Source organism: Micromys minutus, assembly GCF_963924665.1.
Source record: "Micromys minutus genome assembly, chromosome: 16".
Taxonomy (NCBI): domain Eukaryota; kingdom Metazoa; phylum Chordata; class Mammalia; order Rodentia; family Muridae; genus Micromys; species Micromys minutus.
This window is the reverse complement of record NC_137985.1, coordinates 29,666,270-29,693,733: the sequence shown is the minus strand read 5'-3', so window position 1 is coordinate 29,693,733 and position 27,464 is coordinate 29,666,270. Positions and strand designations below refer to the sequence as shown.

The 27,464-nt window shown below is 48.9% G+C and overlaps 1 protein-coding gene across 3 annotated transcripts in view; it reads right to left on the bottom strand.

Annotated features, from left to right (window-relative positions):
- Positions 1-27,464, bottom strand: part of KIRREL3 (kirre like nephrin family adhesion molecule 3) — a gene marked incomplete at both ends in the record, with an annotated part of 535,014 nt that overhangs the window by 23,227 nt on the left and 484,323 nt on the right. For all 3 annotated transcript variants that reach the window (XM_080929684.1, XM_080929686.1, XM_080929685.1), the window contains 3 exons: positions 3,030-3,135; positions 9,674-9,824; positions 19,693-19,850. In XM_080929684.1, coding sequence (XP_080785810.1) covers positions 3,030-3,135; positions 9,674-9,824; positions 19,693-19,850 — 415 coding nt within the window. The remainder of the gene's footprint in view (positions 1-3,029; positions 3,136-9,673; positions 9,825-19,692; positions 19,851-27,464) is intronic.

Genomic DNA, 27,464 nt, shown 5'->3' with positions numbered 1-27,464 from the left:
AAGGAGGGAAGGCAGGAAGAATGCTCTGAGCAGACCATCCTGTTTCAGGGTCATGGAAGGAGGAGGGAGTTGTCTATAGGACTGGATTTCTGAGGGTTGATCCCAGGGCTTCCAGAAAGGTGACTCCCCTCCCCCAACTCCCTAAATGCTTTCTGCTCATATCTTGACCTATTCAGTCTCCCCCCCCCCTTTTCACACATTAAACAGATCTCTGAAGGCCTTCAAGAAGCACACGAACTAAGAATATCTCAATCCAGTCTTGGGCCACAGGGTCCGGGATCCAAAGAGCAGTTTCACACTTAACCCACATATTCTCTCCCGGTGTGTGGCTCAGCCACCTCTGCCTGGACCCCGCCACCTTGTCATCACTATCTTTCCCAGATCCTGTTCAAACTGCTTCAGCTTAAGCCTTTCCAATCAATGTCTAATTTGGTCTGAACAAGCGTAAGAGGATTAATTATTTATATCACAGAATATAAGAGACCCAGCATGTCACAGCTGCAGGTTGGTGTGTCAAACAGCCCTGCATGCTTCATCTGGGAAGTTGTGTTCTTTTCTTTTAATCCCATATCTGCCTGAGACCTCAGAGAAAAAAAGCCCAGAGCATTTCTTGCTGTACTTGAGCCTGGTCCCTGGGTTCCTTCATGCACTAGAATGGCAGCTTCCGTGTTCAGTCAGATCCCATCCCGGGTAGGCTTGAGAGCGGATGCACATCTAATTTCAGAGATTACAGCCTCCTAGACCGACCTGGCAGGAAGCAATTAAGATAAGCGAATTGGGGAAACAACCATCCCTTGTAATCTTGTCAACGTCATTTGGGGAAACCAATGTGCTTATGATAAAGATTTGTTTAAGGTATCTTCTCCTGGGTCTTAGCGCTATGTGGAAAATGAATTTGGGGTGCTGGCAAGACCTTGTTGGGGGAGAAGGGGCTGAAAAGGAGCCCCACATCTCTTCTCTCCTTTATAGCTCAGTCCAGCCTTTTCACCTCTTCCTTGGGGAAAGAAGAGCCCCCAAGTCCTCGTGAGGCCTAAAGCAAGTCCAAGCCGGTACTTCCATAACCACAGAGCTGTCAGCTAATCAGAAGGCTCTAAGACTTGGTAGAAAATAAGAACATTGGCCATCTGCAGGGAGCCCAACCACTCTTCCTTACTCTTCTTTTACCAGGAACCCTGTAGGATTCAGAATGCTTCAGAGCAGGAGAGGAAGGGAGGGAGTCCTACAGAACCCAATAGTCCAGGGGAGTTGCATGTTCTCTCTGTGTTCATTTATTATGTTATCAGTACAAATTTCAAAAATCTCTAATTTCAACTAACTGCCATCTTTTCCTCACCCAGGTTTGCTAGTTGTTCATGTTTGATCATGCACATTTCAGAATAACATCCCTATGTACGCTCATACTCTCTCCTTCTTCTTGCTGTTCTGGGTCTCTGAGTCAGACCCAGCAGCTGGGTGCCCTGCTGAGGTCAGATGGCAGGTGGAGGGCTTCAGGCCTCTGGGTGAAGGCTGCTGGCTATCTGGGGCATGCTGCCATGCTTTCTGCTCAACAGATCACTGGGCTCTGGATAACAGGGAGTCTGGTGGTGACATAGAAACGGGGAGTTGAGTGTCCCAGTCTCTTGGGCTCCTTAGGCATTTTGGGGATTGCAGTGATGGTTGATGTCTGCCTTTCTGGAGGGGGATGCTTATGGATGAGAAAGGAGCTGGCACTTGAAGTGTCTCCTGGGAAGAGTACACCTGTCTAGAGACCCTGAGCTGAGAGCTGGGAGCAGACAGGAGAGAAGCTCAGGGATGTCAGGGGCTGTTAGAAGCCTAGAGAAAAGCACCTTTTAATTTCCTTCTGCGTCTCCTGGCACTTCTGGATAGAGTCAGATCCAGGGAAAGCCAGCCTCTGGACCTGACCAGACAGACATAGGATTCCTGGGAATGGGAGGCTCCTTATTTTTCTGGTGGGTGTCATAGGCCGTCTCATATTTTTTGCTTCCGGTGAGACAAGGGTTAATTGAGAAGGGATGGATAGAGAGGCTATAGACCTTCCTGATTTCTGGTCCCCCTGCTGCTCTATTATCCACACTGCAGGGAGCTGGAGCAGTTCACTATGTCCACCCTGAGTCTACCATGGCTTTCTTTATGGCCCATCGCCCTTTCTTCCACCTGCTGTGACTGCTCAGCCTCACGCCTCATGTCTTCCCTCTTCCCCATCTCCCTAGTCATTGCCTTCCTTGGCTGGGACCATTATCATTCTTGCCACTTGCAAAAGCTGTAGCTTAATAGCTCGTATCCACAGTGGAAGTGATGTCCTGGGCTGTACCATCAAGCCTGGGTTGGTGGGAAGTTTAGAGTCATGGGAAGCTCTACAAAACATCCGGAGGAGTGAGCATCCCAAAACTCTACTTGGATACTTTTGAGATCACTTCGTTACTGGAATGCCGTGTGGTGATGTGCACAGGCAGGAAGGGGCCCAGAGGAGCAGCTCTGAAGGTTTATATTTGATCAGTCAGATGCATGTAAGCAATGCCTAGTCTATGCCATGCTTCATGCTGAGAGCCGTAAGTGACTAAATTGCAGCTCTGGCCTCTGAGAAACTGAGGTCTGAGGGCGGAGACAGGTATGTTAGGAGCAGTGAAGCCTTTATCAGTTCTGTGGGTGAGGATACAGGGTGTGGTGGAGGCGCTGCAGGATTCCAGGTGCCGTTTGGGCTCCGGCCAACTATACAGCGATAAGACCGACTTACGGATTGCTGGTGGCTTCAACACGTGTCTCAGCCTTGTTCTGCCACTTCAGAAATATGGGATAAACAAGCCACTGAGAGAGGAGGGGGCACTTCTGATTCCTTGGCAGGGGGGGGGCCTATGAGCTTGAAGTGAGGGTCTGCTTGGCTGGCAGGTGGGTCGGGCATGTGGGGGAGGGAGAAGGCTGTTTGGACACCTGCTGTGAAGCAGTACTGCGGCCATGTGTGACATCCCACATGGCAGGCTTTGGGGTGGAGGAACCTTAGACCAAGCTGTCTTCACAGCAGTGACGCTCACCTGTACTGGGTGACAGCTGGATTGGCCTTTGCAGAGCAGTGGAACGTGACGATATTGTCCTCCAGTACCGGCTGTGGTTCTACCGATAGGTTGACAAGCGGTGGATCTGCAGGGAGAAGAGATTCACATATAGACAGGGGTGGGGGATGGGGCATGAGGGAGATTAGGGCAGGAAGACAGGGAAGGGCAAAACCAGGGATCCCACAGGAACCATGGTAATGGATTCCCTGGAGAGTAAGGGAGACCTCAGCAGGAGGCGACTTTTCTTTCTGGAAGTGGCTGCTTCTGATAGCCCTGGGTCCTTGTGTGACTCAGGGTCTGAACTGAACTGAACATTCATCTCTGGTGCACTGGCTTCCCAGGCCCCAGATATGTGCAGCTTAGCTTCAACTTCCACTCCACTTGAGGAGAGTGGTGGGAAGGGCCTCTCAACCCAGAGTACAAGCTTTCTGTGTGAAATGTCTGTTTATTCTCTCCACGTAAAGGTTGTGGGGCCTCTGGTAACTCGAAGGCGGCATTTACAGCCTCTCATCTCTGCTGAGTCCTGACTGGCGTCAGCAGGCCCTCACCATCTGACGGGATAAGAAGCCACACTCTGAAGTGCTAAATGGTCTGAGGTAGAGGAGATGGAAAGCAGGAGATGGGGAGGCCACACAGGGACCCACGTGGTTTGGTGGTGGGCATGGCAAACTGAGGGATGCAAAGCATAGGACATAGAACATAAGGGTGGCAATCACAGGGAAAGACGGAGAACCTAGAGAGACAGAGACGGATGCAGAGACGAGGGAGGGGGGCATAGAAGAGACGGAAAGGCACACAGACATACCCACCGAGGCTTGCAGAAGGGTAAGAAAAAGAGAAACCTGGAGATGGGGGGAGGGAGGGGTATAAAGAGTGAGATGAGGCTGTGCAAAGACAGACCCAGATCAAGATACTGCATGGAACGCAGGAAAGCCAGGAGACCTTACGCATAGAAAATGATAGGGCATTGGAGACAAAGAACACAGCAAAATGGGGGTGGGAGCAGAGATACAGAGAGACAAAGAGACAGAGATAGATAGAGTGATAGAGAGAGAGACAGAGAGATAGAGATAGAGTGATAAACAGAGAGGGACACAGAGACACACAGAGAGAGACAGATAGAGTGATAGAGAGAGAGACAGAGAGACAGAGATAGAGTGATAAACAGAGAGAGACACAGAAAGAGACACAGAGACAGAGACACACACAGAGAGACAGAGAGACAGAGATAGATAGAGTGATAAACAGAGAGAGGCAGAGACAGGGATAGAGTGTTAAACAGAGAGAGAGAGAGAGAGAGAGAGAGAGAGAGAGAGAGAGAGAGAGAGAGAGAGACCGAGCAGAAAGACAGGGAGAATGGAAGGCTGGCAGAACCGAAGGCCTGCAGAGAAGTAGACCTAGGCCCAGGGAACAGCCTGTTAGTCTGATGGCTTTTCCCTCCTCAGATAGTCAGCTTCACGCTTTCCCCAGAGGTTGGCTCATCCTGGCCTTGTACTCCCTGTAGCTCCCAAGCCTGGGCCCAGCATCTTGACACCCAAAGTGCAGGGGAAGGGAGGGTGAGTCTTTCCTCAACAGGGTCTGGAAGCCTGACTAGAGTGCAATTCCTGGCTGAGTTAGAGGACGCTAAATTCTCATGGCCTCAGTAGGACCTAGTAACCCCCCTAAACTAGTAGTGCCTAACAGTGAGCGGCCAGGTACCAGAAGTTCACGAGGATTTTCTGGGGATTCAGCCAAGTTTCAGAAAATGCAGTGAGAAGCCAGTTTCTCAGGGGCTGAGGAGTGTATATGGGAGGGGCACCCCAGGGGGTGGCTCTATCTTTGTGTTCTGGGCTCCTGGTTCAAGACTATAGGGTGGCCCTGAAAGTCATACCTAGGTTGTGGACTGTGTTTGGGGGTTGGAACCTTTGTCTCCAAGCTTGTGTCTGTGAGCTGCTGCTCAGGTTGGGTCCTGGTTGTAGGCACAGGGGCTGAACTGGGTTGTTTTCTGCAGATGCCAGCAAAGAACCCCATTTCTGAGCGGCAGGTGGCCACCTGTGCTTGTATTTCTTCTCCCCACATTGTCTCCGACTTCCAGAAGCGAGACTGCAAACAGGTGGCTTATCTGGTACAGGAGCAGCTGGCCTATGCATTTTTTTTTTAATTTGGGGTTGCAGAGAACATTGTGGTGCTGTATTATGGAATTTAAGCCTCATCCCACCCCCCAGGATCATGGGTTAATGAACGTGGTCCTCAGAGACATGCTACTGAGGAGGAATTGGAAACTTTGAGAGGGGTGGGGGCAGTGGGAAGTCTAGCAGAGGTCTTGTGGGGCTTGTGAGACCCCAGTCTCCGCTTTATTCCTCGTTCCATGGCCCTCGGGGAGGTGCTTCCTCTTAGGTACACACTCCCAGGATGAGGTGCTATCTTACCACAGCTAAAGCCATGGGGTCACCTGATCATGAACTGGATCATCTCCAACTGTGGGCTGAAATAACCCTTTTTTGTTTGTTTGTTTTTCTGTCTCAGATTTTTTGCTACAGTGATTGGAAATGAGGGATACAGGTAGGTATTTCATCCACATCAATTCCCATTTTCGAAACAAGATTCAAGGGCTTACTAAGTGATCTGTGGCCAGCGATCACCAGGAGAAGGTTCTTGTCACTTCCTAGATGCATAGATCCTGCGAGTCCTGTAGGATCTTCCCAGTGGCTCCCCACACCTTGGAAAGGCTGACTCGGGAATCTCACTGTCCTGTGCAGGGAAGGCTGGCCAAGCTGAGCATCCCTTCTGGTAAAGGAGTTTGTCCAGAGGAGTTTGCTAATTGCCATCGGCACCCCTGTGCTTTGCTAGCCTCACATTGTAAAATCCAGTCCTGGTGGGTGAGAGATGATCTCAGTCCAACTCTTGCTTGATATGATGGTGGTCAGCTCAAAAGTCCCATTATGGACCTCAGAGAGAAATTTCCAAAGGCTCATCCTTTTCCTGGTGTTCTGTATGAAGTGATTCCTTGGGAAGCAGGAAGGTGGAGGGCCGTTTGCAGGTCCTTGTTTGCTGGGTACCCTGTACACCTGTTACCAGCCTCTTCTCCTTCCATCACTCTTTGTAACACCCTTGGTCCCTAGGGCCTAAGGAGAATAGACCCAGGGGGTCCACTGCTGCCAGTTTCATTTGCACCTCTGTCCCCAGGCTCAGGGATGCCACATCTCTGTTTCCATTCCTCTCCTCAGGATGTGAGTTTCTAGGAGTCTGCCAAGTTCCAGAGGTATAAATAGTTTATGTCATACCCAACTATTAAACATGATTTTAATCCCACTTGAGATGTCAGATGCATAACTTGCAGGAGGGTGGAGCTGAGATCACATTAACAGATGTTACAGCTGAGAGTCTGTAAGAGTTTTCATCAGCAACCTGTGTGTGTGTGTGCGCGCGCACGCACACACCCGCACACATGTGCACTTTCAGGGGAAGTGTGGAGGGTGCAGAGAGAAACTTCATGACTCAGTGATTTTATAGCACATCCATTTGAAACTTGGCAGCTGGACACAGAGTCCAGATGTGGTAAGGCTTTGGGGGGGATGCGTTTCGCTTTCTCTACCATTACTCAATCTGGGGGCTTTGTCTTCCGTTGGGTAACATATAAAGACCAAGGGAAACAAACAACAAATGTGCTTTTGCTGAGTCTGGAGACTTCGTGGTTCACTGAGAAAATGAGCAGGCTTGCAAAGGCGGCTCTGATCCAGCCTGTGGTGTCCACTGCAAACAGTTGGATGCTTACTGAATGAGCAAGTGAATTGGAGAAGAAAGGAAGAGGAGGAGGAGGAGGAGGGAGGCTTGAAGAAGGGTTGGATTTTGTATAAATACCTCCCAGCCAGGGAAGATGGAGTGCTGGATCAAATGGATACAGCTGTGACATCTGTGGAGGGGTCATTACACACCTGCCCCAGAGGATTTCAACCATAACATAAGCTTTATGTCATGCACGGTGCTAGGGGTTGACATGAGTGGTGCCATTTAATCCTAACTGTGACCTTAAGAGGTACACATGACCCCCTTCATGTGGTGATGAGGAAACTAAGGCCCAAACCAACTCACTAATGAGGCCAATCAGTAACTGGCAAAGCCAGAATCCAAACTAGGGAGAATACCGGACCACACCACCAATATTTGGTTCTACCCTTGGAAGGATCCCAGCTGGAAAACCTGAAGCCTGAGTCTAAACCTCATGCTGGCTTCATAGCTGTGTCCTTTCAGGCTCAGCCCTGTCAACCACATAGCCAGGTCTTCCAGCCCTCTGTGTGGAGTGCATCTGGAGGGAGTTTGTATTTGAGTATATGTGGGGTGATGTCATGATTGCATTCTTGTCCCTAGGTTCTCTTGGAGCAACAGATAACCGTCTGGGGCAAAGATGCTGTTTCCCTTCCATCTTTCTCTGTGAAGGACCTGGCTTCCATCTGAGGGAACCAGCTGTGTTTATATGGGACTCTGTAGCTGTCATATTGTCCTGCCTATGTGGGGCTGGGGGACAGGCAGTAGGACAGGAGTGCCACAGTGTCACATGGCAGCCAAGAACCAAGGGAGTTAGACAGTTATTGTCTTCTACCCTCATTTCCCCCAGATTTGGCTTGTGTCTGAGAGACAGAGCTCTCAGCTTTGATTGCTCCCAGAATAAGAAGAAATATTGGGTATCATCTGTAAATCATACCAGAGATTCAAGTTATCAGAGTGAAGTGACAAGTCTGGAGTCACCCAGTTCACGGCAGTGCATCCATTCTGAGTGTTGAAACACATGCCAAACTAGCATCTTACCTACTTTCCAAAGCTGGGCTTTGTTCTAGGCATACATGCTTTGCTGGGTGATGCTAAGACCCAGGGTGTGATCCTGGCTGGGATGGAGGACCATTGCCTGGGATGGAGCATTGCTTGAGGTGCTTCTCTTCAGCCCTGTTTTGTTTTGTTCTTGAGACAGGGTTTCTTTGTGTAGACATGGCTGTCCTAGAACTCACGCTGTATAGCAGGCTGGCCTCAGACTCACAGAGATCTTCCTGCCTCTGCCTCTCGGGTACTGGGATTAAAGGTGTGTGCTACCATGGTCTAGCTCTCCAGTCTGTTTTATCTCCCCAACCCAGGGCTTGGTAAGGACTCTGCCACACTCACTCTCACTGAGTGAAGAGCAGGAGAAACAAGCCTGGCACGGGGCAGGCCTTTGTTAATAGCAAATGGCAACAGAGCGAGAAGAGAGGAGAGGGGAGCTGCTGTTTCCCAGGGGTGTTTGGACCTCACTCAACATTTAACAATCATCTCTCCCTCCCTTTCCATTTTAAAGGGTGTCGGTTAAGATTTGCTGAGAGAAAACTTCTGTCCTCTGGTTATCAAAACAGCCTCTGAGAATCCTAAGGCACAGTTCCTGTGGACCCTTTAGCCCTGAAGAACTGTGTAGAATACAGAACCCAGAAGCCCTAAATGAGTCAAAGCTGTTAGAGAGCGTTTTTTTAAAAATGTATCAGCGTTATAGATTTGGAGAGATAGCTCAGTAGTTAAAAGCACTCGCTGCATACACATGCAGATGAGATTTTGAATCCCAGCACCCACTGAGCAGGCTGGCATTGTGTGTCCAACTATACCTCCAGCTTCAAGGAGGCCATAGACAGGAGAACGGTTGGGTTTTGCAGGGCATTTGATTGCACCGTGAACCCTGAGACTGTGGTATTTACTGAAAAAAAAAAAAAAACTGTTTCTAGTTGTGATGTGGCTCAACTTTTAGCACATACCTTGAATCTCTCTGGCTGGAGTATAGACATGCCCTTAATATATACCTCTAATCCCAAACAATGAAGGTAAAGTTAGTTTGTAGAAGGAAGCTCTGTGTTTGAATGGGATGTCTAACTGAGTGGCAGACAAAGTGATAAATCAGAGAAAGATCTGACAAAATAGGATGTGCCCAACTCTCACGAGAAGAAAGGAAAGAGAAGCAAGCTATTTAAGAGAGAACATCAGAAAGATACAAGGCAGTTTTTCCGGTATAGATGTACAGAGACAGGTTTTAGAGAGGGAACATGGTAGACACAGGTGAAGACAGAACAAGCCAGAGAATGAGATGAACCCAGAAGGTTAGAACAGATTTCTAGAGTTAGTTTGAGGTCAAGCAGAGTGATTCAGGAGAATCTGAAAGAGAAGTCAGATTGAATCAGCCACTTTGGGGAGGAGTTTGATACTGAACAGCTGGGTTGAATCAGCCAGTCAGAAAGAACAAGAAAGGGTGAGCTTATTCAGCGGCAAGCCTCAGAGGCTGAAAACATTCTAGGCCTAGATAAGATTGTACAGAGCCTAGAAGCTTTCAGGACTAGGTCTAGGTTAGCAGTCGGAGGCAGTAAGCCTCGGAGACAACATTCACCCAGGCAAATAAAAGTTACATTTACAGTTGGGCTTAATGGCGTTTAGCCTAGCAGAGAAAACAGATAATCCAGGTTCGGGAAGAGAGGTTGCCTTGAAAGAATAGGCAGAGTTGATGAAGGAGGACATCCAACAACCTCTTCCGGTCTCTGTGCACATGCACACGAGTTTGCAAATACACCTGCGCATGCACCCATGTGGGCTGGTTCCGACCTTGGTCCTGGCTAGGCCAGAGAGGGTCAGTTGGTACTCACGCTGGATGTCTATGGTGACTGAGGTCTCCTTTCCTCCGGGGATGGCTTTGTTGGTGGCTCGGCAGACAATACTTTGTCCATTTTCTACGTCTCCCGGGGAGATGAAGAGAGTGCTGACGATGCTCTCACGTTTGCCATCTCGAAGCAGGGTCTGGAGAGAGGTGGTGAAGGAAGAGAAGGCCTTGTGTTACTGAGCTAAAATAGCATGAGCATGAAAGACAGACCACAGCTCAGAGAAGAGAGAGCTGGGGATGGTGAGCATTGGTAGGGTTGGCTCAGGGGACCAGGGCTTCAGTCTCCGAGCAGAACGGGGCAGTTCCCTTGTGGCCCTTGCCTGGCTGTATTCTGGATGGTGGAAGGGAATGGGGGAAATAGAGAGATTGCCATGATGTGTGAAAACAGCCTGGCCTTGCAAGCCAAAAGCGCAGCAGAAACCAGAGTATTAGAGTAATAGAGGCCAGATCTTGGGTAGGTCCTCTTTAAAATGTAACCAGCATCTGTCTGTTCTGCCCCTGGTGACTCTCAGGATCTTCAGTAAGCAAGGGGGGAGGGATTGCAGCAGACAGAAGAAATGGGTCTCTGGAAGGGTGACACATTTAGGAGCACAGAGTTCAGGGCGGGCACAGGTAGGGTTGTTAGTCATCTCTGTGTTAGTCACCTTTGATTGTTTGCCTAGTAAGCCCTTTCAAATTCCCGAATCATTGCATCCCCTGATCTCATTAAAGCTCCCACCACACCACAGCACGGGCGGTTGCCAATGCTTTCCCTTCGGACACACGCAAGGCTCATCAAGACAGTGAAACCTTCCCAGACTCACTCACAAGCCAGTGGTCAAAGTAGCATTTCTGCAAAAGGGTTGCCCCTCCTCCCTCACATACATGTCTATCCCTGTCTTAGAATAGATTCATTTGCAGATGAGGCCATTCTGGGTTTAGAAAAATCTCCTTTCCCGAAAAGGAGACAACACGAGAGAGGCTGAGGGAGCCTATGTAGTAATGATCACAGAGATGGGGACACTGGAGCTGCCAGGAGCTACAAGAGACACCGTAGGTGTCTACACCATTGAAGCCACACAGCTGGGTTGGCAGCTTGGTGGCTTCAGACTTGTTTCTACAGCCCCAGAATGTTCTCCCCCCAGCCCCCTTTGGTTTTCTGAGACAAGATTTTGCTGTGTAGCTCTAGAAACTTGCTCTCTAGACAGAGCTGGCCTTGAACTCACAGAGATCCATCTGCCTCTGCTTCCCAAGTGCTGGGATTAAAGGCGGGCACCGCCATGTTTCCCACCCATGCTTTAAGTACCAAGCTGTGCTGAGCATCATGCTATGGCTATCACAAGATGAACACAAGCCACGAGCCTTTGCTTTTCCTTCCTGGATTCTAGCGCCATCCTGTAACTAGTTCTCCCACTATGGCTGCCACCCCCAGCACTCTTGACTGTTTGCAGACAGTTCTCCATTGGTTTGGAGTCCACTAACATAGGCACACATAGGAGATGGAGTGTAGGCAGAGGGCCACCAAAGATGTGACTGGAATCTTTAGAGTCAAAGGCTTCCCCTCTGGGAAGGAACTTGACGTTCTATAGGGACAGGGTGCTGGATGCGGTCTTGTTTTACCTGGACTGGAGTCAGGGAATAGATGACTATGTACTGAAAAGCTCTTATAAAATAACAATGGCTTTGTATCTCATTCTCAGAACTGCTTCGAGGAAGAAGCATTTCGCAAGCTGAGCTCAAAGTGAACTTGGTGGGCAGAGCTGGGACTCAAGCTTAAGAGTAGGTTTTCCTGAGGACAGACTCTTTGATGGGCACCTGACCTTGGCCTTACAGGTGGCCATACTGTGACCCACAAAAGCCAGTTACTGAGCTAGTTGATGGCAGCTCATAGGCTCAGCATGGTCCTTTTTAATTTGGGACCCAGCATGCAGCCTGTGGAATGAGTAGAATCTAGTATGAGCCTCTGGAAAAGTGGTTCCTACTGTAGCTCAAGCCTGTAACACTCTAGAACAAGGCAGAGCCAAGGCACAGCTCTGCACGTTCTCCTATAACTGTAAAACTGGCCAGAGCTAGGCTCTGTGGCTTGAAGCCTTCTAGTATTTTCTACTTGTCAGGAGGGGTGCTGGTCCTAACTCTGTGCAGAGAGGCTGGTGAGAGGGATGTGGCTGGTTCCAGCAGTCCAAGTGGCCAGTCTTAGTAGCCCACAGTCTGTAACCTCTGGGCAAGAGGCCCAAGGAGGTCTCATAGGGCTAGAGGGAGTATAATTTAGCCCCAAACCAAAGCCAGCATGTGGAGGGAGCTGCTGCGGCACCCTATTACCACATTGGCTTGGGGCTGCTCAGCAGACCTCACCACCTCTATAAATAGCTAAGCGATAATAAGAACAATTTCCTGGATGAAAATAAGACCTCCGGGTAGAATGGGGGGAGAAGGGGAGGAAAGAGGAGGGGATGGGGTGAGTATTGTTCTTCTGTATCCTTTCCTTTCCTTTTCTGAGGTGCTAACAAGGGACATTTAGGTAAGTTCAACTCAGCCAAGAACCCCTCCAACTGATGACTCTGGACTCAGTGGTGGGGGTGGGACTGTGAGGATGGGGGTGGGAGGGGAGCAGAGAGGCCTCGCTCTAATTAGGCCCTCTGACTGCTTTTTCTCCTCCCCCAGCCCAGCGTGTTCCTCCGCCTCGGAATGATGATTAATGACATATTTACTGTGTCCAGGCGGGTGCTTTTCTGGGAAATAAAAATTCTGGTTCAAGTTGTTTGTTCCACCTAATTAGAGAAAAAGGAAGATGTGTTCATTAAACAAAAGGGAAAATGAGGGGAAGGCAGTGCCCCAGCAGTGAACCACCCTTGTGGAAGGCCCACTGTGTACCTGGCTCTGGCTTCCAATTCTCAGAAAGACCTTAGGGCCTGGGCAGCAGCCCTGAGAAGGAGGAGAAGGAGGAGGAGGAGGAGGAGGAGGAGGAGGAGAAGGAGGAGGGCTATGTTCAGTGGCCCCTCAGGCAGATCTACTGACACACCTGTAGACTGACTGGAGCGGGAAGCTTGAAGCTTCAAGCCCTCAGGGCTGCGCAGTGGCTAGGGTTGTACCTTGGTGGCTGCTTTGGGAGAGGTCCTTCGCAAAGGTACTTTTTGCTTCCTCCCCCTTAATCCCAAAGAAAAATGCATTAAATGCAAAAAAATGGTTAAGACATTTTTTTTTTTTTAGCCTGATAGAACCCAGAATTTCTGGTGATTTTTTTTTGATATCTTCAGAATAGGCAATACCCTTCTTATTCTCTTATTCTGGTTCTGTGCATCAGGTTTACACTGTAGGAAAATTGAGGTGTTTAACTAAAGATCCAGGATGTCCAGGCTGGTCCCTAGTCAGGGCATAGAGTTTTTTTTTTTGTTTGTTTGATTGTTTTTTGCCCTTCATCCCACTGTACCTCCTTTCTGTCTCTATAAAAAAAAAGCCCTTTTATGTCTCTGTGTCCTTCAAACACTGAGGATGAGAATCCCTCATCTTTTCAGGGCTGACCCTTGGTTAAGTGTGACTTCCTTCCCACCGGTGATCTTGAGTACTGTCTTTTGAGTAGTGAGTGGTTGTTCTGTTCTGCCTTCCCTCCTCATGTTTTGAATTTCTTTCTTCTTCTATCTCTTGCTTTGCTCCTCTTTTGTAAGTCTACTCTGTCACTTTCCTCACATGCAAATGAGGCCTTGAATCTTGGTGGCCTTGAAGGTGTCTTGAGGTGGGACATTTATCATTTGCTGATTCCACCAGAGACCTGCTTCCCTGTCTCTCTCTCCCCTATACCTCACCTCCCTCCTCCCTGGAGGTTGTCTCTGGGGACACACCTCAGGCATTGAGTCTTTCACCAGCATACAAATCAGCTCTGGGGTTGGGGTGGGGGAGCAGATTATAATGGTGTCACCGGTTCCTTGATCCACTCACTACCTCTCTGATGCTTGGTGAGTACTATTGTGGCCTCAGACTCTAGACCCACGCCTACCAGTTCCCTAGGCTTATCAATGCGGCTTTGATGGCACCCCCTGAGAATCTACAGTGAGCCAGTCCATGTTGGTGTACAGATAGGGGCCGGAGCTGGGCATATATACAATCTATAAGCATTATGAACAAAAATCCTGAAAATCTGTGTTTGCAAAGACCGATCAACTCATTAGAATTTCAGTATGATGGAGAAACTGGAAGGTCGCAGGTCCAGGGGCTAAGTGCTTATCTTGGGTTTTAACCATTCTTTGCCCACCTCTGTGTCAGGAACTAATAACCTGTGACTAATAGATATATATTTTTTCTTTTTTGGAATCTATTAACTAGCACCTCACTAGTTTTCACCAACCCAAAAGCTCAGATAGCATCTTGGGTCTAGAGCAAACCTTTCCCCATCTCTCCGTACCTACCTCTCTGGTGTACCCACGAACGTATCTTGACTTATGACTTTCTTTGTTTTGTGAAGCTATAAAAACTTCATGAAAACTTCTTTCACATGAGAACATGTGATTTGGAGTAAGTAATCGAAATCTATGTTTCTGGGCCACGGTTGCTCAAAATGGTTCCAAAATAAACTCTCTTACTCTCTTTAAGATGAAACCCATGGGCTTTGCATGTGGTCAGGAATATGTTGGAGCTCAGTTCTCCAAGCATGGATTTCTCCCTCTCTCCAGAGCACATGTACCCACGTCTGTTTGTGGGTGTTCAAAGGCTTCTGCCCACTCACTGCATCGAAGGAACTTTCTCACGGGTTCCAGTGACTATGTGAGGCTTTCAGTGCCTGAGAAGAATTGGCTCTGGCGCAGCTTCCTGTTTGTGCACCCAACTCCACTGATGCGTTCCCATTCCCGAGGTCACTGAGGCATTTACCGCTCTGCTTTCTCAGCACTGGCCTGAGAGGATTCACTGTAGGGGCTGAGTGCACTCTTGGGGCAGTTGCCCAGTGTGGGTGGCTGATCTTCACAAGTCTCCCAGCACCTCTGATACACAGTGGAAAGTCAGACTGAGCCCCCAGAGATGGGCAGCCTGGAGGCAAGGCAGTGTGTGTGGGTGCCCCAACTCCGGTGCTAAATACGGGTTGCTCATTGATATGCAAACAGCCTGGAGAGGCTTTGAGTTTTCCTGATTGCCAGGCAACAAGGCCTTTTCTCTTCTCTCTCCACTCACCTCCCCCACCTGCTCTCTCTCTCTCTTTTTTAAAATCATCTCTCTGCTTCCCCTTTTAGAGACATTGGAGGGGTCCATGTAGGCAGACTTCTTGTTAGCTGGATTGAATAGGAATCGTGTGGGTAACATAGGTATGTGCAGTGTCATTTGCATCCTGCCTCCAGCTTTCTGTTCTGGGGTTAGGAGAGACTGGCCTTCATAGAGAAGGTGAGCATGGGTGGCTATCACATAACATAGAATAGGGTAGATATTCTGGGCCCCCTAAGTTTGACAGGTCCCTGGGCTGGAGTGACTGAGGAGACAGTGTGTACCACAAAGAGTGAGGGCCTGGGGCTTGTGAGCCAGCATCCCGTTCCTGGCCTAGGTGTCTGGAGCTCATCTTAGACCAGAGAGTGGCAGGCTGACAGCAAAGACGTGGGGGAATGGAAGGCTGTATCTCCTAAAACAAAACCATCTTCTGTCTGGCCCGTAATAGGTCAGTCACCCTCCCTGGGGAAGCAGTAGAAAGGGTGAGAAGAGTGGTCCAGGGACGGTTGACCTTGGGGCTAAGCCCACACTCCTCTTCCATTCCTATCACCGGTTCCTCCTTCACTGGAGACAATTCAGATGCTTGCCCTGTGACACCCATTCTTGTATCAGGCCCAAGAGGAACAAGGGAGAATCCCTGCTGCCCCCCAGATTCCCAGGACAGGGTATCCATAAAGTGATAGGAGAGAAGCAGCCCCTCATCACCCTCCCCCACCCCCGCCTCTTCTTTCATCAGACTTGGCAGGTGAAGTTGCAATACAGTCAAGCTGCTTACGCTAGCATCTGACCTCAGGGAGAGGCTCTGAAGTCTGCCCATGGTGAATAGACGGGACACAACACCAGCACCTCAGACTCCAGTTACCATGACTTCCCCACCACAGTGAACTCTACCCTCGGACTCTGAACCAGAATAAACCTTCCTCCTTTAAGTTGCTTTTGCCAGGTAGCTTGTCACAGTGGTGAGAAAAATAACGAACACGGAGCCTTTGTGCTATCCGCCTTACAAAAGACTTTGAAAGAATCACATTTGCATGGGCATGCACAGCTCGAATCCTAGCAATGGGAAGGCAAAGAGGCAGGTGGATCTCTCTAAATTCAAGGTGAGCCTGGTTTGCAAGGTAAATGTCAGGCTAGGCAGGATTACATAGTGAGACCTGGTCTCAAAACAAAATCAAATAAGCAATTTACATTTGTTTGTTTATGTATTGTGCGTGCGTGCGTGCGTGTGTGTGTGTGTGTGTGTGTGTGTATGTGTGTGCACATACGCGTGTGTGTGTGTGTGTGTGTGTGTGTGTGTGTGTGTGTGCACATACATGTTATAGTGCGCATGTGGGTATCAGAAGACAACTTATGAGTATTAGTTCTCTTTTTCTACCATGTGGGTCCTGGTAATAGAATTTGGGTCCTCAGACTTGACAGCAAGTGTGTTTACCTGCTGAGCCAGGTCATCTCTTCAGCCCAGCAAGGAACTTTGCTGTACGTTTTTTTTTTTTTTTTTGAGTCCTGCAGTAACCCTAAGAAGTGGCCACGGTTATCATCAATCCCATTTGCAGCTGGGGAAATTGAGACAGAGAGATTGAGCCAACGCTATAACATGACGGAAGGCTAGCCTGCAGGACCAGGTGGATTGCTGTTTGGACACTGCCACAACATCTAGAAAATGCAGGTGGCCAGGTGGGATGACCCAGGGGACCAATGATGGTCCCAACAGCTGTAGTTACTGCAGGCTTAGTCTGCCAGGCACGTTTCTTGCTCATGTTCCCAGCCATCCCTAGACCTGGGTGCTAATGATATTCCCAGCATACAGGTGAGGTCACAGACATGGAAAGTTTAGATCACATAGCTACAGGGTGGTGGAGCCTGGAAACACATGTAGGCCACCCAGATTTACTGTGTGACAAATCCTGAAGACCTTAGCTACAAACCTGCCAGTCCAGGGGACTTCCCTGTGGTCCCTGTCTGAGTGGGTGTGTGTATTTATGTGTTCCTAGCTACTCTGCCTTTGTCAGTAAGTCAGAAGTACTGTATTTGTCTTATGACAATTATCTTTGCAGTTCTGGAGAAGAAACAACCTGGCTGAGATTCTAGAAGGAGATGGAGTGTGGGGCTAGTCTCTGACAGTCCCTCGGCTTGGCCCATATTGCTCTCCTCCACAAGGCTGCCCCTCATATTAAGGCTCAGTCCATTTGCCACCTGTCACAGCTGGAACACTTCCTAAGTGTCTCTTCCAGCTCTTTCATGTTCAGAGGAGGAAACCGAGCCCAGGAAATAAGTTGCCTAGGATTACAAAGAGCAGGGCTTGGCAGGGCCTTGTAGGGTCTGGCATCTGGCCCAGCTGCCATTCTCCTTGAGACAGTCCATATAAGGGTGAAACTGGGCAAGGAAAGACACACAGTCTCCTTTCCAGAAGGGCAATGTGCCAGGCTTGCTGAACCGTCTTCATTGTGTGGAAGAGAATGGCCTTCTGAACAGGCTACCCTGGAATTGGTCTCATAGCATGACCCTGACCCCTGTGTTTACTATATGAGGCATAGTCTTTTCTGTTGATATATCCTGGGAAGGTCAGGCTGGGTCTTCAGAAAGACCCTGGACAGGCACATCCAATGTAGAAACACCCTACTCTTTCCTAGCCTGCCCTAGATGACCTTGGCCCCTGGACCTCAATGTTTGTCTTTCTTGACATCCTCACCATGTGGATCCACCCAGGATGTGAGCAGAGGACCTATCTTCCAAGAGAAAGCATTGTTCCTAGGGTCTATTCAGGCCCAAGAGAAGCCAATTGTTTAGTAATCTGACCCCAGGACCTGGGTGGTAAGCCAAGGCTTTGATCAGTAGCCTTTGACAGCAGAGCCAATTTGGGATGGGAAGGAACTATCCTTAGAATAGGAATGGCTTTTCTTCACATCCTCTGCTGATGAAAAAGACATTTCTTCTTTTTAGGACCCATGGTAGGAGACAGCTAGGGATCAGGACTAAAGAAGAAACAAGCACCTTGTTAACCCCTGAAACTGAGGGTCTGAGTCAGGCTCCTGGAAGATTATAGCCCAACTTCAGAGCCTGGAGGCTGCTTTGCCTGGCACCCTGATATAGCATCTGGTGGTGGTTTTCTTGGGGGTGGGTACCATAGGGATCTGAGTCTGTCCTGGGAGAGGCCCCAAAAAGAAGAAAACCTAGGTGACAGATCTTGGCTCTAGTCCTGGTGTTGCTAGAAATCAACTGAGCAGTACAGGCACTACCCTTCAAAGTCCCAGTTTTCTGCCTCTAGATAAAAAGAGCTGGGGCCAGTGGACCTCCAAGGTCTCTTTCATCTGGAAGTCTCTACAGGATGTAAACTCCACCTGGGACCACATGCAAGTCTTCTGGCGAGGCATGTGACACAGGTTATTTCTGGTTGTAATCATGCATAGTGCGGCCAACACATGAAGAAGCCACAGCCATGGCAGAGTTGGTTTGCTATTCACAACTCACAAGAGGAGGGGACATGGTCAGCCATGCCACACCAGGCCACTGCGAGTGGAGTGGAGATTGTGTGATGAACCTTTGCTGCGGCTTGTGGGGAAAGAGATGGATGAGGGAGGGGCTGCACAGGTTTAGGGTTGGATAGCTTGAAAAACTTCAGTGGGCTAAGTATGGGCGGTAGAGAGATGTGACATTTCTGATTGCTGGTCCCGAGGATCCTGCTCTGGACTACAGGACAGAGAAAAAAAGGTGAGCATAGGCTGTGAAATCCAGATGGGCCAAAGAGTAAATAGTAAGTAGTTAACTCTTTTGGGGGACTAGTTAACCTGGGCCGCTTTCACACCCCAGGATCCATGAGGCCTCAAGCTGTCAAACCATGGAAAAACAAAGAACAAAGCAACGGGGTACAGCAGAGGCCAGTTCGGGTGCTACTGTGTGAGCTCAAGAAGAGCAGCCCTGTAGTCAAGCACTTCAAGGTACAAAGCTTACTTAGATTTAGCCCTTCCTGCTTGCTGTGCAGGCATCTCAGCTGGCAGCAGCGGGAAGCAGGCCAGATTTAGCAAATCAAAACACAGGATGACCTATTAGCCTTGAACTTCAGAAGAACAATGCATAATTTGTTAGTATGAATGAGGTCTGCAGCAACACTTGGGAGAAACATTAAGTTACTGTGTTTTCTGAGACAAATCTTAATCCACCTGGGCTGTTTTAACACAACACTGAAGTTGGAGGGCAGAAGAACTAAAAAAAGTTCATTTTTTCATGGTTCTGGAGGCTTGGAAGCCTAAGACCAGGGCAGACTGACCCAGTGTATATGGCAAGTGTCAGATAGCTGTTAGTGGCTGTCCTCTTACAGTGTCTCTATATGGTGAAAAGAACAGGGGGTCTCTCTTGGGCCTCTTTTATAAAGGCACTGATTTCAATCACTAACACACCACCCTCATGACATAACCACCTTCCAAAGGCCTTTACTCTCTTGAGACTTAGGGTTCAATTAAGAATATTTTTGGGGGGTGGGGAGGGGGATCTGGGCACAGCTATTCAGAGGATCACATTAATTGTGGTGTATCAGTCCTGGCGTGGCTGCTTCTGCCTCAAGACTTCTCTTTTGACCATACCTTGTTCTAGGGTTAGCCTAGTTAGGGGACAGGATAGGGAGGTGGGGAAGGGAGGCTAGTGCAAGCAAGCAAGCAAGCAAGCAAGCAAGCAAGCAAGCAAGCAAGCAAGCAAGCAAGCAAGCAAGAGGCAACAACAGAATCACTTCCACAAGAAGAGGCAGAGCTTGTCCTCATGCATTTGAGATCACTACCCTTGCCTCCCTTTATCTTTTGTTCCACTGTCCGTCTACCTCACCCCCATCCCCAATCTCTCCCTCAGGTTCACCTTGGAGTAGGTGGCTCCATTGATGACCTCTCCTTTACGTAGCCAGATGATGGAAGCCGCAGGCTTGGCATTGTCTGCATGGCAGGTGAGGTTGAGGGGATCCCCTGCCCGAAGGCTGATCACAGGTCCCCCTAGGATGATGGGGTCATCTGGTGGCACTGTGGGGAGAGGAGGAGAGAGGTTAAGTTGGGGCAGGCTTCTGTTTGGCATGGCAGGGAATAATGGACAATAACTGCTTTACTTTGATAAAGAGTACCACCCTCTGTATTAGGGTGATAGGAATGATAAAAAAAAAAAAGGACATGCTGTTTGTTCTTCATCTCGTCATATCAGGAATAAACACACGTGGTGACTGGCAGGTATTTCTAGTCTGTTTCACAGGCCTGGGAGCAGTGCTTTGCAAGTGAAGTACCAGGAACTGGTAGGGTCTTTATTTTCAGTCGGAAAAAAAGATTTATTTTTTCTATTTTTTTAAAGATTGTATTTTTACTTGTGCGTACGCATGTGCCTGCTCGTAAATGCCAGTGATCTGAGGCCAGAGGCACCAGATTCCCCTGGAGCTGGAGTCACAGGCACTTGTGAGCCACCTGATGTTTGTACTGGGAGCCACACTCTGATCCCTGGAAGAACAGCACTTGCTCTTAATAACCGGACCATCAATCCAGCCCCAAGCTTTCTCTTTCTTTTCTTTTTGCCAAGTTTCATCTCATCTCTCACAACAGTTTTGCAGGGGAAACAGTATTTTTATCCCAATTAAGAAGACCTGAAAACAGAGGCTCACCAAGAGACTTGCTCAAGGTCACACTGGAAATGTCTGGCAGAACTAAGGCTAGAAGCCCAGCCTTTGACCCTTGAGCAGGCTGGTCCCCTTTATCACCAGTGACAGGTGACAGGACAGGTCTTTGGATCTTTAGAGTTTGCACTCCTGGCCTTTTATGATCTTTGCCCTTCACAGTGGCCGCTGTACCTCACTCCGATAGAACCTCCCTAACATGACATTATTTTCCTCTTACACGTAACAGTGTGGTTGGTGGTTGGTGTCTCCATCAGATATCCATGTCCAAGGACATAGGATTGTATTCTTTCTGTGAAACGAGTCCCCATTGCAGGGCCAACACAGAACTCTATGCCTTGAAGCATCTCTACAGACATCCTCTGGCTCCAATGAACCACCTTTGAGTCCCATGGAGTTCACACCGCAGGACGGGCAGGTATAATAGGAACCAGTTATTATGCATTGAGAAAGCTTGGAGACATCAAGAATTGACTAAGGACACACAGCTTGTGCTCCTGCTGCTGCTGCTGCTGCTGCTTCTGGACATATTGAAATTCCCCAGGCCTTTACTGTTCTATGAACAAACCATAGAGAAAGCAGCGCTCCGTGAAGACCATCTGAAGAGACTGCCCCTTGAGGAGCCTCTATCTCTCCTACCTGAGGATCTATTCAGTTATCCCCAGAGGCAGAAGAGACTCAGGGACTGCCCCGACACAGCAGAGGTGGGAACTTTGCATGTTCTAAGAAATGAAGGGCAGATGGGTGGGTGGATGATCAGCAAAGATCTCCTAGAGCAATGGTCTTCATATCCTTCCAGCTTGACCCTCGACAAACACCCCTGCTTGTGGCTTTGGTGTCTTCTAGCTACAGCTCAGACCCTGCTTGCCTTCTCTCTCTCTGTCAGCCCCTCACCTAGTCCTTTGGACTCACTAACAGACAGGAGGAGCCCATGTTTGGCTAGGCTAAAACACCCAAAGCAGCAAGCCTTCAGGTTGGTGAACCCACTTTCTGTCTATCTGGTCCTGGCAGAAGCCTGGTTCAGTTGTTACCTCTCTGCAGAACCATTTCTTCAGGGATCTCAGCCTTGTAGGACTCTGGAGATGGGATCACTCATTTACCAGAACCAGCTCTGGATACCAAAAAAGATCCTGGCCCAGGGAGGAAGTTGGCCTTATCTAACCTTCCATGCCCATAGCTCTGAAGCCAGGCCTCTCCAGGAGGTCCTGGAGCTGCCAGGCTGGAGGATACAGGCGGGTATGGGCTGGACACTGAAGATAACTGTTTGTGCCCTCTGTACCCTCTTATTAGTGCCTGTGGCCTCCTTGGTGTAGGCGTGGCCGGAGAGCAAAGTGGGGTTAATTAGGAGTTTCCATCAATGGGGGTGTGGCTAGTTACTGATGAAATGGATTTAAGCTTCCTACTGTTGTGGTGAGCTGGCCCCCTCCAGCAGTGAGTTGGTTTGGGAACAGAATAACTGGTCCTAGAGCAGAAGGCCCACTTGGCCCTTTTGGCATCCTCTGCCTTGCAGCAATGAGTCAAGAGATGTGGATAGCAGAGGGTGTCCTGGGTCAGAGGATGACAGTAAGGAAGGTTCCCCATCTCCTTGTCAGTGTCTTCAGGTAGAGAGCGTGAGCACTCCCTCTAGCATTGGCATGCACTGAAACAAGACAGGGGTTGGCTGGCAACCTCCTGAGAAAGTTTCTTCAATCTTATCGCTGGCGTGATCTTTGATCTATGAGACCCCAGAGCCTGGAGCTGGATCTTGGGCATCGGGTCTTTTAAAGCTTCTGCCAGGATGTGGAACAGTAACCACATTTGAGTACCAAATTTTCTCTGGGTTTTTGTCTTTGCTGAATAGAGCTGTTCTATATTCTGATCAAGGTGCAGGTGCATGTGTGTGTGTGTGTGTGTGTGTGTGTGTGTTCTTCCTAGACTCACCTGGAAGTCCTATACTTACCCTCCTTCTTGCTTTACCAGTGTTGTGTTGAGATCGCCTTAACAGAACTGGGGATGAGGGGAATCGGGAGTGGAGAGGCACTGTGTTTGTGGGAGTTCTTAGGCACACACACACACACACACACACACACACACACACACACACATGCGCATGCACGCACGCACACACACATACACACATCTACCCTCAGAATGGGTCCTGATTACATCTTCCTAAATAAGTGGTTATCATGCTGGTTATTCATGTAGCCATGCATTATTGATTGGCCTTCGCCTCGCTGCACACCAGATGGGGGTGGGTGGGGGTGCGGTGGGTGGAGTGGGGTGCTTGAGGAGGGAGGATGTTTGGGGGCCATCCGCTGAATAGAAATCAACACTCGTTCTTGGCAGCTGTAGCTCAGATGGAAGATGTGTGTGTGTGCGTGTGGGGGGGTACTCATTACCTCTCCATTCAGATGGGGGCCCATTGCAGGGCCATGTGGGGAGGGGAGGAAGTCTCAGAGAAGCCCAGGCCTGGAGATGCATTATTCATACATTCCCTCACAGGATTGGTTATTATCCTGAACTACTATAGAGTTTGGTCTCCTAATTTTTAATCACAAGGAAGGTGGAAGCTTTAGCCTTTTTGTGATTAATCTGGAGATAAAAATAGTTTACTGTTTTGGTATTGCTCCTGTTGTCAGTCAGAAACTAAATTTGCATTAACTGTTGGGGGACTGAGGCCTGGGGAAGACCTGAATGGAACCCTGGGTGGGCAGGCAGTATCTTGTTTTGAGCCTGCTGCAGACAGAGCCAGCCTGAGGGAATGGACCAGATGGCTTCTTGAACAGAGAGGAGCAGACCCTCCCTTTCAGGTCCCCATCATAGGGGTGGTGGCTCTTTGTAGTTTACCTTCCTGTCACCCAGGGTTTGGTAAATACCTAGGGTTGGTTTCTCCCTCTGCTGGATCCTTTCTCTGGCACCTGCCCTACACTGGGCAGTATAAAGCATATATCTATCTCTCACCATCTGTGGGTGAGAGCCCCTGAAAACCCTCTCTGAGCTCTTCTGCGAAGAACAAGGATACCACTTTGGAGGGATAGAATGGGGAGATATCACACACTCCAATGTACATGGACACAGGAACACGGAGGCCAGAGAGAAAGAGGCTGGCCCAAGGTTATTAGCGAGCAAGCAAAGAAGGAAAGGAATGGACTTGGAAGGCACATCCAGGGAAGTAAAGCTTCTATTTGTTGATAAGTTAAGCCAGTCTCCCCTCTGACCTCTACCCCTTATCCCATTTAACAGGATTCTGCATCTAGAAGCACCATGGAACCTTGTAGTTGCCCCTGAGATGACCTTGAACTTGGAGCTGGAGCTTGTGGCCAGGGTTTCTTCCCTTGCACCATCTGAATAGAAGGCTGCCTAGAGCTAGGGTTGGGGGACTGTTCCCCCATTCTGGGCTGCTGTCAACTTGCTGCCTTGGCGCCTGACAACTGTACAGAGCCAAGCTCATTTAACACATTGGTTTTGACTTACCAGCTTGGTCACCCTCCCTTCTCCCCCAAGCAGCCTAGGAACACTGTCTTGGGGTAACACTGAGGGTGTTTTATTTCACCGGTCACCCAAGTGGGCTCCTGGTTGGGTTTTCAGGAATTTCTCAGATACCATGTCAACCCAGATGGCTGGCTCCACAGACAGCCATCTGGGCAAAACTGCCTTGTGAGTCAGAAGCATCCACACAGAAGGCTCTGTGTGGTAGCAGGAAGGGTGGGAAGCTAGCCAGGGCATCTTCTTGCCTTCAGCCAGCATGGGGGAACTCACAGAAGTTAGGCTATGGGGGACAGGGCTGACCTTTAACTCATCAGCAGTGAATTCTCCATCCTATAAAAGCAAAACTTGAACGGCTTGTATCCCTGTTCTACCCCAAATCCTCTAGGGTTCCCCACTGTACTTGAAACACGGCTTGTACTCTGAGTTGCTCACGGACACTTTCACCCATAATCCCTGGTACCCCAGAGATACCAGTCCACCCATCTTCCTTCTTTCCCAGGCCCTAGTCCATCAGCCCCTCTGCCTAAGGGTCCATAGGGTGCCATTCCAGCAGTGCTCCCCAGAGGGGCTTGCCCTGGCCACCCTGTGTAACAACCTTTCCATTACAGTTCTCATTTTATCTTCTTCATGACTGAACATCAAAGAACAGGAAAAACCATGTCCTGGTGGCATTGCTGTGCCTAGGTCGGTACCCAACTCACAGGGATATAACAACATCAATATGCATTTGTTGAATAGGTAGTGAAAGACCCTCTTGGGAGGAAGCACAGACATTAGTTTAAGAGGCTGATTATTTTATAGTTCTCTCTCTCTCTCTCTCTCTCTCTCTCTCTCTCTCTCTCTCTCTCTCTCTCTCTCTTTTTCTCTCTCTCTCCCTCCCTCCCTGCTGACCTCCCTATCCCTTGTGTGTGTGTGTGTATGTGTGTGTGTGTGTGTGTGTGTGTGTGTGTGTGTGTGTGTGTACACTCATTCAGGGTACATTTAGGGGGAGTGGTGGGCAAAGTACTGGTTGGACAGCTGTGGAGGAACTTCTGGTCTAAAATTCCTAAAGAGAAGGACGGTGGAACTGAGAAGCCTTAATGTTCAAAGTGGTTCTTAGCCTGTCTCCTTGGGGCATGAATCCTTTTAGTAGAGAAGAGGCAGCAACCTGATTTGCCTGATTCACAGGCTGGAGAGAGGCTGCAGGCTAAGCTCAGAGATACTTGGCTGAGGGAGGATAGATTTGCTGACAGTCTATACTTTCAGGGGTCAGCCCAGCTCCTGTTCTGTCAGCTCTGAGGAACAACTGGGGAGCAGACTGGGGCTGTACCATGAGTCCCAGTGTTGAGCTGGAGAAGGGTAGCTGAGGTTTCTTGGGTCAACCATCAAAAGATGTTCAGAATCTTCCTTGTCTTCTTCCCTCAGCGACAGCCCTATATAACGGTTAGCTAATTATCCCTTCTGGCCTCTCCCCATCTCGGTGCCCTTGCTCCCTCTGTTTTTCCTATGCCTGTTTGGTGATGTGAACTGTGGATTCTGTGGTAATGCCAGACAACTCCTCTCTTTGGGCTGACAGTGAGATCCCAGGAACTCAAGGCTTATGCCCGGCTGCATCCAGAGGCTATGTCTTCACTGGTGAGCTTGCTAAAGACGAGGGACATGCACGCATATCCATGTTTGATGGCCACTGCTCTAGGGCTCTGCTAGAAGAAATGGCTGACTGATGAGTGTGAGAGCGAGGACTGGGCACTGAGGATAGCTCTGGGTTCTCAGTCCCTCTGAGAAGAATTGGCTCCATCCTTCCTTAGCTTAGGTTAGAGAACAGGAGGCTGCTCGCTGCCTGCATTAAAGTTGGGTGACCTTGTTTTAGAGAAGGTGCCATCTCTTTAGTTTGGGGTATAAGAGTTCTCCTGCCCCTTCTCCTCCTGAGTTGCTTAAGACTAGTTAAGACATCATTGGTCTTTTCAACCAATCTTTCCCACGTCCTCTGTCTCTATTCTGAAGTATTCTAGGCCCCTTGCCATCTTGATATCTAGCTTGTCCATGGAAAACATCTGTGCTAGTTGCATCTCTCCTACAAGATAACTTTGCTGGTCCTGGGTTCTCTGCACCTCGTACAGTACATGGAATACGGGACATAGTGTGGCATGTATATTTGCTGGGCTGAACTTGGCATAGACTCTCACTTTACGAGCTTTTTTTTTTTTTTTTTTTTAATTTTATTACAGACAAGTTAAACAACCTGATAAATTGAGCCCTCTTATCTGGGAAGCGGGGTAATAAAAATACTTATCCTGCCGGGTTATTAAGAAGATTAGGTTTATGCCATAAAGAACGAGGCAAGGGCTTTGTAAAGAGTCACCAGGTTATTATGCCAAGTTTGCTTTGTGATTATGTGAAAGGCTCTGTGTCAACTGTTTCTTGTTTCATTGTCAATGTCCTTCGAAACACAATCTACTAAGCCCTGCCTTTCACAGGTAAAGAGGCTTGAGTTCAAGAGGTGAACTACATAGGAAGAATCACACAGCTGGAGGTGATGTCATCAGAACCCAGACTGAGGCTTAGTATATCCCAATATTCCTAGAGTCTGAGCCGCTCCTGCAGCTCTGCAGCCCTGCTCATCGGCCTCTGGTTCCTCTGCCCTCGTCTAGACCCTGTAATTCCCAGGAAGCTCCCTTCCCCACCCCATCCCTGTCTCTGCCCCATCTTGTTGCTTTTCCTCCCAACCTGAATTTCAGAGAGGTCCAGAAAGCAAAGGTCGGGGCAGGTTTGTGGCTGGTGCTTCAGTGACATCTGCTAAAGCAATGGATGCAGATTTCTGCAGGTCAGATCCACTTTTGTGATTTTTTTCCCTTCTCAGTCTCTGAGCCACGTGTAAGCCAGCTGTTGAATTCCTCACTTACATGCACCACCTATTGGCCAACATGCAGAATTGTATGATAGGCTATCAAAGTGACATGACCTGGCTTTCAGGGTAGGTTTCTAGTGCTATCAAATGTCCACCTAGAACATTTGTATGGAAAACCTACTAGTGCCAAGTCCAGTAATAAACACCAGCAATACAAGCAACTGGTCCTGGTGGGAGGATTAGAAAGTAAATAAATTAAAAATTCTAATGTTGATAAACATTAGGCATACATTTTGGAAGGCAGAGTCCGATAGAGTTCCGGACAGCCTACTTACAATGAGAGTTTCATTGGTTGACCTTGGGAATTCTTGGTCTTATCTCTCTCTCTCTCTCTCTCTCTCTCTCTCTCTCTCTCTCTCTCTCTCTCGTGTGTGTGTGTGTGTGTGTGTGTGTGTGTGTGTGTGTGTGTGATGTGTGTGAATATTTCCCTGCATGCATTTATGTGTGCCACAGGTGTATGGTACATGTGGAGGTCTGGAGGGCATTAATGGCATAATTAATCATCAAGTCATGGCTGAACCCAGTTTTTTTTGTTTTTTTTTTTTTTGTTTTTTTGCAAGAGCGACATGCTCTTAACTACTGAACCACCTTTCCAGTCATCTCCCTTATATTTTAAGACAG